At 39.3% G+C, this 17500-nt stretch overlaps 1 protein-coding gene and 1 long non-coding RNA gene across 3 annotated transcripts in view; both read right to left on the reverse strand.

Annotated features, from left to right (window-relative positions):
- LOC137985110 (disco-interacting protein 2 homolog C-like) overlaps positions 1–4938 on the reverse strand; it is a 57616-nt gene extending 52678 nt beyond the window's left edge. Inside the window, exons 1-2 of one of the 2 annotated variants that reach the window (XM_068832597.1) lie at positions 4848–4938; positions 1119–1226 (exon numbers count right to left, since the gene is read on the reverse strand). In XM_068832597.1, the coding sequence (XP_068688698.1) occupies positions 1119–1226; positions 4848–4923 (184 nt within the window). In that variant the 5' untranslated portion in view covers positions 4924–4938. Of the gene's footprint in view, positions 1–1118; positions 1227–2548; positions 2643–4847 lie in introns of those variants that run through there. The other variant, XM_068832598.1, reaches the window with a different exon arrangement.
- A 7082-nt stretch (positions 4939–12020) lies between these two features.
- LOC137984825 (uncharacterized) overlaps positions 12021–17500 on the reverse strand; it is a 6839-nt gene continuing 1359 nt past the window's right edge. The window contains exon 4 of the long non-coding RNA XR_011119185.1: positions 12021–12853. This is a non-coding gene — a long non-coding RNA (uncharacterized lncRNA). The remainder of the gene's footprint in view (positions 12854–17500) is intronic.

Here is a 17500-nt window from a genome sequence, read left to right on the forward strand (position 1 = left end):
GTTTTTAAATTAAGCAGAATGCAGTTTGACGACTGGCTTTTCAGGCCCAAAAAGTTATTCGAGAAACAGGCCCCTGGTAATTTGACACATGCCATTACATCATCTATTAGCATAATTAATTTTGATCTCTTTACAAGTTTTTATTGCCAGTTTTCTATCTACATGTATATATTGAAAAGCTACACACTAAAATTGATGATGTCTTCACATTTGTTAAATTAAAAACCCAACTTTGGCATTTACTAGTGTAAAAATTTTGGTTTTGAATATAATATCTAGTGTTAACATTTATTTTTAACATAAACTAAACTATACAAGGTTAAGTAAACAGATACATTTGTACAAGAAGAATATTTAAACGAACCTCGAGATCAATGTTTTTCCGAAAAATATTTTAAAGAGCCCGTGAAAATAAATAGACAACGTACCCTGATCAACTGGAACTGTAAAACATTCTTCTTCTACCTTGATATACTCCGAACTGTTTGAATTCTTATCGTGTTTTGAAAGACCGATAGAGGAAACAACGAAGGCTGTTTTAACGCATTCCACTCTAAAAACTGAGACGCTAACATTTTCCGAGCTGCCAAAACTTACAAAACAATCGAGAAGTCTCCTTTCAAAATTCAAGTCCACGCTTTCATCAGCCAGATATTGATTTTTTTTTTCAACAACAGAAGGCAGTTAACTCTCTGACTGAAGGTGACGTGACTAAAGACAAGGTTTTTTCTTCGCGAAAGAAATGAAGTCCATTTCGCGAACGAACCACTTCAGCTACTGGCATAATATACCACATCGAATTATTATTTTGCTAACGTTTTCATGTTGACAGAGTCCTTCATCGATCTATGATCTTTGAGGGGGCAGACTTGTTTATATATTCATAACTTCATAATTCTTAAAGCCTCACATTACTACAATCTCTTAGTTTCCGCAACAAACGTTTTAACTTTTACTTGAAGAAACAAACAAGATACAATATTACAACCTTATTGACAGCTCTTAAAAACAACCCAACTACTTCAGTCATCGATAAACGAATGAAAGAGTTAAATAAATTGAAGCCTCAACGACGACTTCCCATGAAAACTCTCGTGCAAGACGGATGACCAACTCACCTTCGGCGAGCTCGGTGTTTAACTCTCGAAGTTTTTCGAGGATCGGCGGTGGCAGAGATGATTCCAAAGGTTCTGTCATACTTGTAGGTCGGAAATGAAGCAGTGGCTCTGCGTGAAAAGAAGAGATTTTCCAGCATGAAATGGGCGAGGCGAAAGTCGCTCTGAGTAATGTTTATATCCAGCTCCGTTATCGCTGGGAAGTCAATTTGTCACGTGATACTGGTAGATTTCTTCAACCCTACCCAGTGTACAACAGGATCGCCAAAAAAATGTTTGTAACGCCACGGTGTGGTCTTTTCGAAAAGATAAACCGGATGAATATACATGTAGGTTTTTAGGTGAATTAAGAATGCTTCTTCTCTTTTGAGATATGGTAAACAAGAAAGGGGTGAAGTAAAACCACAATTTTATTACTCTCTTGGTTTCGCACGAAATGCTTTGCGTGACGAAGGAAATCACATAGTGTGTCACACAACATGAGTAAAAACGAGGACTTCAACTAACTTCCGCATACGAGGATTCTGACAAGTCATAACAGAGAAAAATGGCGATAATATGTATTTTTTCTGTGAAAAATAAAGGAATTTTACTCAAATCTGTGTTAAAGTACTTAGTTTTTTTTAATAAAAATTAAAGTTGAGGAAAAAAGAAAAGCTTTGCCGAATTATTGCATTCCTTTTTTTATGCTTAGCGCCTGTGAAGTCTTCAAATATCTTAGGTTAAATTTGTATAATTAAATTTTATCGTAGCAGCGCAGTGCTTGAGTCAGCCTGATTATTGCTAAATTAAAATCGACCGGTGTAGATTTTTTGATCATACGTCATGGAGTAGTTCCAACAATAAAATACATCATTTCAAGTGAAAAAATGTACATGAAACTATTTTTTGGAAGAAAAAAGACTAGACTTCGACCTTTAAATAAAATTTTTAGTATATCCAAGCGCACTAGGAATTAGTGTCATAGATAATTGAAATTTTAATATTTCATAATTTTTGCTAGGGTTTACCTCGCTCTGACGAAGGGCTAACGCTCGAAACGTCAGCTTTTAGAATCTCTGTACGGTGGTCAATTTACATTATCAACTCCGTTGATAAACCAAATTTTTGTATACTACTTCCCCACCGACGCAGCACCACAGTTTCTTTAGAAACTATCCCTTTACCTTGAAGAGTTCGACTGCGCCTTAATACTTGCAGGTTTTATTACATCTTTTTTTTTCATATATTTCCTGTGCTTTAACCAAGACTTCTCGAAAAACCCGCTCTAAAGAATTTTACATTATCTTTTTATAATACACGGACGAATAATTAAAACTTCGTGAGGTTTACGACTAAATACATAACAGTGTAGTTTTATATACCACGCAACGCCATTTCTCATTGACTATTATAGTACATTAGTAGCTAAATACGATATTATGTTGCCTTACCGGGGAAATGAACATTTCTAGGAAGCAACAACGGCTTGTACTTTGCCATCGGAACATATGATACGAATTTAACGAAACTAAAATGAATGTTTAACGAATTTTAGACAGCGATGATCACTTGCCTTAAGGCAAAAATTAGTTTTTGACATATAATTTATTCCGATGTCATACATGTTTTTCATATGTTTTTGTACAGATTTGGTTCTAACGCAATTTTTCTTCAATGCGATAGTTCATGGTAGAGAGAGACTTTTTATTTCATAGAAAGCTAAAACTAGGATGGCGCTCGCGATGACCACGAAAGGCTACGTGACGAACTATGGGGGAAATATTTATGAAAGAGTTGTGTACGTGAACCGGAAACGAGATTAGTGTTTTCGTTGCAAGCAATATCCGGTTATCGTATGACTCGGTAACTTGTTAAGAGAAACTATTAAATATTTTTAACTACCATCGTACAAACTTGTAACGCACCGTTTACTGGTTTTGATGGGAATCAATGCCGTTAACAACAGTTTCAAATGTCAAGTGAAGCATTGATCCTCGCAGTTATGAACACAATTTTTGCAATTGCGTTGTGGTTGTGTGAAGACAAGTTAAAAGGGAAAACATCTCACTTCCGGTTGCCGTCCGCGTCTCAAAAAAGCGCGTGCTTAAGCTCGTCTACGTAACGGCATTTTCACAGATCAAGCCTTTGTTAGACGAGTTTTTAAATAAGATTTAGCTTGCACGAGTGACCATTCTCGATCCCATGGTCAACAATTTTTCATGCAAAACTTGTGATTACCGGAAAGGTCTAGTTTCACCGGGAAATCAATCTAAAAATAACTCCGTCTGTAAAAACGCCGTTCCAAAAATACAATGAAGATGTACACTCCTAGTCATGGGTTCCTGACCTCGACTGAGATGACAGGCAGAAGGTTATGTCGCGCATTGAAGAAAAACTTTTACTTGTTTCACGTAGACGAAAAATACAACAAGTTTCGTAACAGGAATCTCAGCGCGGTCTTAAAATATCGTGTCTTGGCCGGATCATAACCATCCAGCTATTCCTTAACAGCTTAACAGCTTGTTTTTAAGGATAGCTACAGATCCACAAAATCCTCATATAAGCCCTAAATACAAAAAATAACCATGAGAAGATGTAACTATACGCCAAGATACTTAACACTTTGTACAGAACCACGTAGAATGCTTGATTATCGTGTGGGGTTAATGCTTATAGCTCCTCTCTTAACACGCCTCGCCATTGACTTGGCCTACTAGGTTTGCTTGCCTCGCACCAAAAAGTTATACATCGCTGCCTAACAGAACATTGTCGTTCCCAGAGTCCGCTTTTCCTTTGATCAGCGCCAAGAACACTGACTCTAACCACCGCCAAAGCAGGAAGTCCGCGAATCACGGAGTTCCGGCTCTTCTGCGCATTCAGAAATTTGAATCAATAACGGTCGTAAAACCTTATAGGGAGTTTTAGCAAAGACGACGGCTACAGCAATGAAAACGTTTGTCCAAAATATAACTTAGCGCTATCGCAAGTATTTCGCGATTAATCCGTCTTGTTCACATTGTACAATACAGACGAACTATCCTGTAACTGGATGGGTACGAAGGGTTTTAAAGTCAAAACTGAAAATGACTTTTTCATTGTTATACGCTCACGTTGTCGTCAAATCCTAAAATTTGGTGATTTCACGTTGTTGCTTTGTGGAGTACGGCAAAGAAATGCACGGAAATTCGTGTTGCACGTGCAGCACGAGCATTTTTCCTTTTTCAACCAATAATATTCTTGCTTTGTGGCGTTGCCGTAGCCGTACCTGTCGTCTTTGCTAAAACTCCCTTATACGATTATCGCGACTGCGCGCATTTTTGGCTGTGGGCAGAGTCCGTGTTCTTTGTGCTGACCAAAAGAAAAGCGAATTTTGGGGATGAGATTGCCTAAAGATATGCCCGACAATATGCTGCGCGCATGCGTAAAGGACTCCTGGTTCGTGTACAGTTGTCAGTTGTCCGTTGAAAATGGCGCGTGGTCGAAATGTGGGGTCTTGGTTAAACTAGTAACATTCAAATCCAGGAAATGAAGGTACAATTATCAATATGCCGGAAAACGAACTTCAATTAACCCACATCGGCCGGAGATACACCTTCAAAACTGCTTATTTCACTCCCACTTTTGTGCTTTTCCTCGATAACCGACAATTATTTATGTTTACCTAAAGAAAGAAATGATCAAATTTTGAGCAAGCAAAAATAAGAAATTATTATACAAGAGTTTTAAGTCGCTTTGAACCGAGGATCTTACCTCTATCCTTAGAAATCTCAGATGCTGTTGAATCGTAAAAGGAATATTTAAACAATGAGCTAAAAATCCAAGCCATCTTAGTAAAGGTGATTCCCACAGCGAAAGACGATATTTAACACAAAAGTAAAGCAAAAAAAATGATTTGCACAGCATTTATCTCCTCTAAGCATTTTTTGGTTCGTCTGCATTCGTTATACCGCTGTAACGACCAACATGTAGCCACCCGTAATGATAACATAGTGAAAGAAATGTGATTGGTTCCTTTTGAAAGAAAAACCAGTCGACTGCCTCGGCGCAAATGACAGTTTCTCTGTAAACATGTCTACCAACTCGCACCGACAGTCGAGTAGAGGAAGTTTTGCAATGACAACATCCAGGAAGACGGAAACGCCAAATACCTTGAAGGACGGTGCCTACTAACTCAAAGGTATTTTTCCCCCGATTTATGATTATGCAGGAAAGGTACATCTTAACAAGTGTTATTGAAATCCAAACAGAAAATTGGGGGTAACCGCGCGTTTCTCAAAGATAATTCATAAACAATATTTGTATAAAGCTCTAAAATAGAAAGAACTGTAAGGCGTTCTTTCTCAAATTGAAGCTCAATTGTCTCTAAAGAATGCATGGTTACCCCCAATTTTCTTTTTGGATACCAAGAGTACTTACTAAGATCTACCTTCTCTGCATAGTTTTAAACCACGCAAAAATATCCTTGCATTAGTAAGCTTCACCGATAGGAAATCCGAGTATCTGGAGATGCGCAGAACGTATGCGCAATAACAATAGTAGGCATCGTCCTTAATGGTGTCCAGCAATGCCAGATAGTAATGAGATGCACGCCAATTTCAATCCACGTCACGAAGTGTCCCCTGACTCTTCTTCCCGACTTCAAACATCACTCGTTATTTATAAGAGTGCAGACAACTGACGCCATAAAGCGTCCAGTAAACTCTGCTACTTCAGCAAAGAAAAAACTTAGGGAGTTTAAGAAATGAAGACGGCTACGGCAAGGACAACGTCGCTGAAAAAGCAGCAATATTATTGGTTAAAAACCCAAACTGATCGTGATGCACGTGCAGCATACATTTTTGAACATTATTGCATAATATAACAAAACAAGGAATAATCGTGAAATACTTAGAACAGCTGAAACTTAGCCTTCTATGGTTTCTTAAACCGCCTACTGCTGGATTTCAGGGGTACACAACGTCAATTATCGGAAAATAACTGTTCGGAAGACGATTTAAGATCTTGAATTTTCTGAAAAATTTGTGGAAAATTTCCTGCTTACCTGCCTGTCCTAGGACTTTCGAAAATCTAAAAAATGGTACAATTGCAAAGCTTGCCCAGATTGTGTCAGTAGATCTTGGAATTCGTCCACAGAAAGGCCAGAGAGACAACTTCACTCGTGAACCGCCATGTTTACAACACGAGAGCATTTTAGGCGTCCCAGTCTGCATGAAACCATCTCTCGCCTCTGTCTAAGACAAGACCAGACACGCACGGTTCTTACGTTACGTTTATGCCTATAAAATCAACTGAAATGTCAATTGCTGGTTTAAAAAAAGAAAAACAAAAAGCAGCATGTTCATTTTTTTTTTGGTAGGCTAGGTATCGAAGAGCCAGAACATTTGCGCATGGGCTGACGGAATGTTTGAGCAAGAGAGAAAAACGCAGTACCTCCAGACACCGGCGCTGGAGCGTCGTACCAAACGAGTCATCCCGGGATTTCGGCCCGTGCGATCGCTTTTGGACGCAGTTGGCCCTTCGCTGCTTTCTGCTACCGACCTTGCCTCCCGGTACGGCATTGAGGGAGAGATATGTCGGCCCCTAAACCATATGTGACAAATCCCACGCCTACTCACAGCTCCAAACCGCCCTTGTCAATATAGCGCAAGAATTAGATAGCTTATATATTGAAGGCAAAAGTCATTTTATCTGCCATATGGTAAGCACTGGCGTCCCAGATTACAAAGTGTGCGCATGCGCTCTGCTTAAGTTAACATACATACAGGCATAAGCTTTATTTCATCTCGAATTTCCGAATAACTACAGGAGCTAATATCTTTACAGCTAAAATACATAGCATATACAGATACCTACTAAATACATAATATTTAAAGATATATTCATTAAAAAGAAAAGCCGCTGTACAAAATGCGGCCCTGGATTCCCTTTTAAAACCAGTAAACTCTTAGGTACGGATAAAATCAGGTGGTGCATTCCGCAACTTAGCTGATACGTAAGAAAAAACAGACCTAAGACCATAACTGGTTGTTCCAGGTTTATTGAGGGACAGATAAAAACTTGTTCAGAAATCCAAAATCTAAGTTAATAGCACACACCAGGCCTACTCCTGAGTATCTGGCTAGAAATCATTTCCTCTGGCCGTGCTTCAGCCATTCGATGAGGGCCAGTCTCGTGCTTCTTAAGTTGCCTCGCTCATGCCCAAAAAGAATTCTGGGTAATTCTGCCATTCCATGACAAGGGAAGACTCCCGATTCTCATTTCATAGTTTTTTTCATAAGTGTCGGGCCACCCAGTCCTACCAGCAAAATAAGGCATCGATTGAAGGTTTTAGCTTTCAAAACTTGCCCAGATTGTGTCAGTAGATCCTGGAATTCGTCCACAGAAAGGCCAGGGAGACAACTTCACTCGTGAACCGCCATGTTTACAACACGAGAGCATTTTAGGCGTCCCAGTCTGCATGAAACCATCTCTCGCCTCTGTTTAAGACAAGACCAGACACGCACGGTTCTTACGTTACGTTTATGCCAATAAAATCAACTGAAATGTCAATTGCTGGTTTAAAAAAAGAAAAACAAAAAGCAGCATGTTCATTTTTTTTTGTAGGCTAGGTATCGAAGAGCCAGAACATTTGCGCATGGGCTGACGGAATGTTTGAGCAAGAGAGAAAAACGCAGTACCTCCAGACACCGGCGCTGGAGCGTCGTACCAAACGAGTCATCCCGGGATTTCGGCCCGTGCGATCGCTTTTGGACGCAGTTGGCCAATTCGCTGCTTTCTGCTACCGACCTTGCCTCCCGGTACGGCATTGAGGGAGAGATATGTCGGCCCCTAAACCATATGTGACAAATCCCACGCCTACTCACAGCTCCAAACCGCCCTTGTCAATATAGCGCAAGAATTAGATAGCTTACATATTGAAAGGAAAAGTCATTTCATCTCTCATATGGTAAGCACTGGAGTCTCAGATTACAAAGTGTGCGCACGCGCCCTGCTAAAGTTAACATACATACAGGCATAAACTTTATTTCATCTCGAATTTCCGAATAACTACAGCAGCTAATATATTTAGAGCTAAAATACATAACAGATACAGATACCTACTAAATAGATAATATTTAAAGATATATTCATTAAAAAGAAAAGCCGCTGTACAAAATGCGGCCCTGGATTCCCTTTTAAAAGTAGTAAACTCATAGGTACGGATAAAATCAGGTGGTGCATTCCGCAACTTAGCTGATACGTAAGAAAAAACAGACCTAAGACCATAACTGGTTGTTCCAGGTTTATTGAGGGACAGATAAAAACTTGTTCAGAAATCCAAAATCTAAGTTAATAGCACACACCAGGCCTACTCCTGAGTATTTGGCTAGAAATCATTTCCTCTGGCCGCGCTTCAGCCATTCGATGAGGGCCAGTCTCGTGCTTCTTAAGTTGCCTCGCGCATGCCCAAAAAGAATTCTGGGTAATTCTGCCATGCCATGACAAGGGAAGACTCCCGATTCTCGTTTCATAGCTTTTCCATAATTGTCGGGCCACCCAGTCCTTCCAGAAAAATAAGGCATCGATTGAAGGAAAACTCGAAAAGGAGAAGGAGAACTCGAAGGACAACTCGAAGGGAAAACTCGAAAGGAGAACTCGAAAAAGCTGTGGAAACAGTCACCTGCGGCTCGTATTGTAACAGCGTTTCTCGTTCTCCCAAACTTTTACTTGTGTTTCTATAACTCGATAGAAGCACGGTACATGTTTTGTATTTCTTAAATAGTGTCATGGTAGATGTCTTAGGTAAAAAGTCCCGTGAGAAGATACGTCGTTACCAGTACAATATTAAACGCAGAGAGATTGAAGAAAATAAGAAAAAGGGAACCGAGTATCATTGGCATCAAGGCTGGGCTAACATGTTGATCATTTCCAATTTCCCTCTAACTTCTTTTTTCTATAAAGTTAAAGGGCGGGCTATCTGTTCTACTTTCTGAGTGAATAATGTACAGAGATATATTCACGACAAAAGTTCAGTGAAGTCAATCCTGTTCAGGCGAGGTCGGTGTCTGGATGGGAGACCGTTAATATACACGACTTGCGGTCACAAACATGGGACCGAAAATTATATTTGAACGCTCAAAAATGCGAACCAAGCAAGGTACAGATTTTGTTAGCCTGCTTTAAGCAAAACAACTATTGATACAAAATTAAATAAATATTGATATGCAGTTGTTAGGAAGAGCAGACAGATTTGATTTGTCCGTCGAAACAGGGCATTCATCAGACCAATGCTGTAGTTTGTGTGAACAGACCAGAGTGCTTTGCGCTTGAAAAAAAAAACCGAAAAAATTTAGAACTTCACAGTGGCTGAAAATCGTTAGTACACTGTATACGTAGTGTGTGTTTCTGTAGCATTCCAAGAGAGAGAGAGAAAAAAATTAAGTGGTAACTAAAGTTGAACACTTAACCAATGTCACTTTCGATTTTGCGATTTACTTTTGCAGCCAAAAGGACAACATAAAAATGCATCCGCGAAAAAAAAACCATTGGGAGATTTTTGCTTTGTCCAATTTTTCTGTTGTACTTTTGGTTGAACAAGTAAATAGCAAAATTGGAAGTGACATTGCTGTGATCAAGTTACCTTGCTTGTCACTAACAGCGCAGGAAACAAAGGATTCATCTCCGATAAAATGATGGCAAGACAACGGGGTTTTGTTTTTGTGAGTTTGTTTTTTCTTTCATTCAATTTTTATAAAGTTCGACAAGAAATCTGCGAATTCAACACAAAGATCACAATCATTCAACCCTTGAGGTTGACCATTGTTTTTGCAAAGCCAAAAATTCACACTTCTAGACGATGTTATTTATCACCAGGTAATTCCATCGTTTTGGAAATAGAAGCTGCTTTATTGTTTATCAGCGTTAAACATTCTTGCTGATTATGGGCTCATTTGTTGAAATTCTAGCACGCTTCCTGAAAATAGACCTACTTATTTCACTCACTGTTAATAAAAAACAGCTTATAAACTGAAATTCTGCCTATTGTTTGGCTAGACGATGCACTAAGAGGACCAAACTTATTAAGTTTCATTTTAAATTTCTACATATTAGACGAGTAGCCACTAAGACGTACTTTTTTATATAAAATCGGGTTAAGAGAAAACGCTAATTGTACCTTTTGCAAGGACACTCCGGAAACATTAATTCTCCTTTTCTGGTCATGCGACAAGACATCATCATTATTTGGTACGATGGAATTGAATGGTTGAGGAAGGCTCGTCTAGTTAGGAGTGCTTATCGGAGACGATATTCAAAATATCCGCTCCCCATGTAGCACGATGCTGGCTGGGAGGTACCGTATCCATACAAGATAACTTGCTGGGAATTTGGTACGATTGTTTGCTTGTTGACGTTTTTTTTTTCCTGAAACTATTGTTGGCTGGAAAAAGACACACCACGCCCACGTCCTGGCTCACAGTGACACTTTGAAAGGAAATTTGCTGGGACAAAAACTGCAAGCTTGTGCTTTACTTGTCTTCTAGCCTGATCAACTTCCATCGTTTGTGGCGCGGGAATGTAATGAACGCCAAAACGCGTTTGTTGATGGGGGTTAATTCAGCATGACATCTGTGTCTGGGAAACCTGCGCCCTTTTTACATTACTGTAAATTATGGTGAAACAAAGGTCTCTATTTTCATAAACCCGCGTTGTGTCCAGTATAGAGATTCTAAGAGCTTGGAAAGTCAGAAGCGGTTTTCAGTGAGTTGCAACGTTGGGGAACACCTTTTCAGGATCGGTACCTGCATTTTGCTCTAAAACGGTAAGTTCCTTTATTCGCTAACGGGGTGGTACAAGTGTATTTCATCATTTACCGCTACAGTGGCATGATAAGGTTATTTCACACCAAAAGTGATAGTTTATGATAAAATCGTGCGCAATCGAATTTTCAGATATTTCAGCTATCGATCAGGAAAATATTTTTTGTACTATGTAGGCAGTGTAAAGGGCGTGAGGGAAGTTGTTTCGAATCAATGTATTTGGAAATTTCTAAGTGGGCCATACACGTGTGCGCTGGTCATATTCACTAAAATTACATGCTGTCTTTCATTTAGCTCAAAGCAAGAATGTTGTCGCGCCTCTGGTCTGGTTGAGCTACAAATACTCAGTGAGTTGAAAAAAGACAGTTAACAACTCAAGGTAAGCAAATTATTTCAAAATGGCTAAAATATACATGCTTGACGGTTATTAGTAAGTGCAAGCCATGAGAAAACTTCTACCCTTATTTAAAGGCGTCGTTTTATGACTGATGTGAGAGATCCAAGATCCTATTGTACACATGGAAGCTTGGGACAACGACGTCACTTGGGCGAGTGTTAATTTATATATTAAATTTTCGTAAAAAATTGGTTGCGCGAAAACGAAATCGCAATTCTGTGAATTACAATGTGAAATACTGATGGTCACAAATTTGACAACGTTTTACTTAACATTGCAATAAATATTCTCCAAGCAACTGTAGCACTCATACGGATATCGTTTCCAAAGAGAGCCCATTTATTGCGCCTTTCAAAGAGAAAAGAGCCCCAGGTTTCAGCCCCCCTTGTGATTACAATTACGATGTGCGTGCTTTACGTATGGACAGCATAAGTGTCTGGTAGGGTGACCGGAAGTAATATATTTTCGCGCCACGCGTAAATAAACCTGCTTTCTAGTCGCAGTACGCTGGCCGAATACGCCGGTGATAATTTCCGGCCAGAGTAGAAACTATGTAAGTATTTTGTTGTATTTGGTATGCTTAGAACATCAATGTTTCAGCCTAAATGGCAGGATATAGACATTTTATCCTTTTTACAAAGATATTTGCCGGTTTTGAGCTCAAAATGCGGTAGCAAGCGCACGCAAACTGGGCCCCAATGACGTGTTTTGCCGAGTTAAAAAGCAAAATAAGCTCTAGAACACTTTATTTATAGGGTGCATAATTACAGTAGAAAAAACTGTACTCTCCCTTAAAGCCCTGTTAAACCAAATAACAAGAACTAAAATTCTAAATTATTAAATTACTCAAATACTAAAATATAATGTACTAAACTATTACAATACTAAAATACTAGAGTACAAAACGCTAAAATACTAATTAAGAAGTAGTTTAACACTATAAAACTAGAGACGGATCCAACAGGCAGCACATAGACTGGATAATTTGGTTTGTTGTAGTTAGGCTGTACCTTGAAGAATCCCGCCAAACCAGCAGCATTCGACGAACCGCCGGCTGCATTTTGGACTTCCCAGACAGAGCCATCCGTAATTGCACCAGAACCTGAATCGGTCCAAATTGGTGTACTGTTTATCACCCCTTGCTTTAACAGAGATTTCCTGATGCAAGCATATTTCAGCCTGAATGCTGTAGACGGTGGACTGTAATTTTCGATTACCACGTCTCCAAGTGCAACGAAATCTGTTGGACAATTAACACGCCAAAAGGTGACATTCTGCCTGCCGACCGACCCATGATCCGCCCAAATTTTGGTGAAACTCGTCGGTGATGCCAAATCAGCTGCTGGTGAGAGTTGGCTTACGAGAATGACAGAAGACGAAGGAACAGAAACGGCGTGGCTGCGGACAGCGACCTGGCCAATCATGAAGTGGTTTGAGGGAATGGAAGCTAGATCAGCTTGAAAAACAGCGAGATCCCAAGTTGCACCGGTACCAGTATCTGCGTAGACCCTTACCACCTTGGTAGCTGTTTGCACCTTAATATTTGCGCAAGCTTGACATAGCTGTTGGCCAAGAAGGATAACAGGTTTGTGATAAGCGGCTGATAAAACTAGATGGTAACTTGCAAAGATGCATTGTCCGAAATTAAACAGCGAAATATTGGAGTCGCTTTGACTATAATTGTGATTACTTTGTCCGAAGGAAAAATACCAAGGATTCGCATCTTCTGATCTGAGTCTTATCGCTCTGGCCGTTAGACCTCTTCTCTTACCTTTCAGTTTAGTTTCATTTTTCAGGGTGTGCGATTATTGCTGTGCATCTTAAGGACGGTGCCTACTAATTACAGATATTTTTTCCCCGATGTGTGATTATGCAGGAAATGGAGATCTTAACAAGTGTTATTGAAATCCAAAAAGAAAATTGGCGGTAACCACGCATTTTTCAAAGATAATTGATAATTAATATTTGTAAAAAGCTTTAAAATACAAAGCAATGTATGACGTTCTTTCTCAAATTGAAGCTCAATTATCTCTCAAAAATGCATGGTTACCCCCAATTTTCTTTTTGGATACCAAGAGTACTTACTAAGATGTACTTTCTCCGGATAGTTTTAAACCGCGCAAAAATTATCCCTGTATTAGTAAGCATCACCGATAGGAAATCCGAGTATCTCGAGATGCGCAGAACGTATGCGCAGTAACAATAGTAGGCACCGTCCTTAAAGATGTCAAAGTCAATTTTCTCGGGTTTTTTTGCTTACTTGAATTTAGTTAGATTTGATTGCTATCGATTGTGGGAAACAAGTGAGGAAGGCCACACTTTCGCCTCTCTCGATCAAAATCTATTCACCACGAGAACTTTCTTTTCCAATACACGCGACAGATAATCTCTACTCCTTACATTAGAGCGTGCAAGCTTACAAATTCTTAATCCGGCAAACTTTAATCTAAACAAAGCTGATTGGCCATTGGCCATTGATTATATAATCAAGGGAAAAGTAACATGATTCTTGAAAAATCACTAAAAACCATATGTACTGAGCCAGACAAAAATCAACCTTTGACATATGTTTAAGAGCTAGTCACTAAAGGAAACTGAAATTGATTGTACTATCACGATTGTATTTTTAGAATTTTGTCAATTCTTTAAAAGAAAAACGTTTTGTGAATCAAGGTCCAAGCTGGGAGTCTGGCTTGGCCCTCTCAACACAGAAGTGATTGTACCGGAAAGGAGTGTCAGTGATGCTGTATCCGCTCGTTTTTGTGATTCGGAAACACAATCAGTTAATGACCTTTGAACCGCAAATTGTCCACCGTAAAGGCCATCCTATCATCTTGTTATTATAGCTGAAAGGCCCAGCCTTGGTCCCAAGGACCAAAGAGTAGAATTCGCCTCTGACTCTATTTCTTCTTGGGATATTAAATTTACTATTAATTTCAAATGAGTTTTAACTTCTTTTAAAAGAAACTAAGGTTATTTTCAAATCGACATTAAAACACTGGTTTTGCTGGTTTCTTGAAAGCTCGACTCCAGTCTCCGGCAGAACTCTACAATGAATTTTACTGGTTTCTCTTTTCTTCTCAATTTCATTGATCCCTTGTGAGCATACTTTGACCCTTTGCATGTCACATTCATGCAAATCGAGACTTTTTTTGGTCTATCTATACGAACAATCCATATTAGTTCTCACTCTATACGTATACGCCGGGTTTTCTAAGGTGCTTCCTACATGTTGTTTCTGTTACTTAGTACTTCACATGACTGGTAGTATCATTACACTCTTTTCCTTGCAATCGCTAATCTGGTCCATTTTTTAGGGTAGAGAAACAGATCATGAAAATGATCAATTTTGGATTGAAATAACTTATGACTTGAAAATCAACCCAAAGTGGGATTTTGCACAAATCAATCGGCTAACATTTCTCTCAGGGGCAGCTCTAGTGATCACTAGTATTTGTTTTACAGTGAAAAGTACACCGAAGGATTTAATGAACTAATTACTTCAGAAAACTGAATCCGTTAGTTCTTGTCACGGCCAATATCAAATAAAAAGGTATTTTTCCGTGCACAAAAGGCACCCAGTCCCCGCACGGTAAGTCAAAAATAGTGTTGCGACTTGCCAGGAGCCCCTGGACTTGCTAAGGATCGCTGCAAAAGGCTGTAAAATCTGCCAAGTAATTGTGTGACGTAACACTGAGTACTTTAGAAATCTATGCAAGTGCTTCTCACAAGTTTGGTTTGAGATCTTTTCCATGCCCACAAAAATGAAGTAAATCACCTTAAATAATATTACTAGAGAGATTTGGCCCCTCAACAAAAGCGAGTGTTGGTGTTTTAAGTATCTGTAATATCCGATTGCAGTACGTGAATTGGAAACGTCATCAGTCAGATCTTGAAATCGGTCGTAATATAGGCTACCTGTAGCCTATTTTCAGAAGTATTCACACTATTCGAATAAAAGTTAACTGTTCACATTCCCCCAATTTTCCGGGGGCACCCAACGTCAATTTTCGGAAAATACCTGTTCGGAAGACGATTTGAGATTTAGAATTTTCAGAACATTTGTTGCAAAATTTCTTGCATGCCTGCCTTCGTATGCCTTCCCTTGCCTTAAAACGATCCAAGAAACATGCTTAATGTCTAATCATGCCTCCATGACAGTTTTTCGTCATTTTGCCACCGTTTCAAACCAGTTATTAATCTCGTACATACATACATACATACATACATACATACATACATACATACATACATACATACATACATACATACACACATACATACATACATACATACGTACATACACGTTTATTGCGTTCCCTGAAAAGGGCTTTTCAGCAGCAATATTTAAATATATATTAAAAATCTTACATGAATTAAAAATAGAAAAAATCTGATAAGATAAAAGCTAAAAAAATATAAATGCAACGTTTCACGATAAATTATTTACAAGCAGTTCACATACATTCTTTTTAAAAGTCCTCAGTGAAGAAGTTAACTTTAGATCAAGGGGGAGCGAGTTCCAAACTTTTGCCCCTCGAAAGGCAAATGACCTCTGGCCAGTAGAAAGCCGACAATGTGGCAAGTTGAGTTCATTGTTATCAACAGATCTAAGTTGTCTATTATGAACTTGTGACCTATATACAAATTTGTCTTTCAGATAAATGGGCACCCGATGTTGTAAGCATTTATGCACCATGACGGCTGTGTTTAATCGTAGTTTATCCTCTATACTAAGCCACCCAAGTGATTTAAGGCCTTGAGAGATGTGGTCGAATTTTTTCAAGCCGAGTACGATCTTTCCTGCAAAGTTCTGGACCAGTTGTAGCTTCTTTATATTTGACTTGGATGTGTTTCCCCAAACAGTCGAACAATAAAAGAGTTTACTAAATACGAAGGCATTAATCATTAAAAGTAAAGATTTCCGATCTAATAAGTGCTTTATCCTATTTATTTGAACAAGTTTGTGAACACAGTTCGAGACTAACTTTGATATATGTTCGTTATAGTTGAGAGTCTGGTCGATATAGACACCCAGGTCTCTGGCAACAGAAACAGGTTCAATCTCCTTTCCAAGAATGGTAATGGATAGACGCGGCAAATTACGTAAGAGTTGTGGAGTTGCAATAACCAAGAATTTGGTCTTATCAGGGTTAATCAACAGTGAATTCTCGCAGCACCAACGGGATATTTCCAAAAGGTCTTGATTTAACGCATTGCTTGCATCAGTAATATCACGAGGAGGAAGAGATAAGAAAATTTTTGTGTAGTCCACGTAACCTGAAGATTTGCAGTGCTTAGGAACCGACAATAAATCGTTAACATACACTGTGAACAGGACGGGTCCAAGGATAGAGCCTTGGGGAACCCCGAAATTTAAAGGTAATGGATCCGAAATAGCATCCTCGATCCTAACGAATTGACTGCGCTTTGTCAAGTAACTTTCAAACCAGGTCCAGGCAGCAGTGGAGATGCCGATTTTGTGGAGTTTCATAAGTAGGCGCTCATGCTGAATGCTGTCGAAAGCCTTCGACATATCTAATAACACGATCAATGAAACTTTCTTCTCATCCATGTTCTTTAAAATGTCATCTGTAAATTGAAGTAGAGCCGTCTCGGTAGAGTGGAATTCACGATTCCCGCTCTGAAACTTTGAGATTTTTCCAGAGCGATTCAGAAAATCAACGAATTGACGATGGGCGAGTCTTTCACAGACCTTCGATAATATCGGAAGTAAGGAAATAGGGCGCGTATTTACTGGTTCGTTGAAATCGCCAGACTTGGGAACAGGTATGACTTCAACCTCGCTCCCAGGGTCTCTCTTCTCTGCCTCCATTGTCGGACAATGGAGGCAGAGAAGAGAGACCCTGGGAACGAGGTTGGTATGACTTCAGCCATTTTCCACGATCGTGCAAAAGTACCAGTGGCAAACGACTTGTTAAACAAATGCGTGATTATCGGAAGTATTGCAGGAAGGCTATCCTTAAGAACTCTAGATGTAATTTTGTCGGCACCAGGAGCTTTATTCGAAGGCAGACCATTAACGATATTTTCAACTAGAGATTCAGTTACTGCAGAAAACATAAAAAGCTCTCGATGGTCATTTTCGTGGACATCATTTGCATAGTTGTGTAACAAGCCATGACCGCTTGGAGAAAAGCCAAATTCCCGAGCAATCAATCTTGCTTTATCCGCTGTAACTTTACCAA

This window comes from Montipora foliosa, chromosome 14 (genome assembly GCF_036669935.1).
Source record: "Montipora foliosa isolate CH-2021 chromosome 14, ASM3666993v2, whole genome shotgun sequence".
In the NCBI taxonomy this organism is placed as follows: domain Eukaryota; kingdom Metazoa; phylum Cnidaria; class Anthozoa; order Scleractinia; family Acroporidae; genus Montipora; species Montipora foliosa.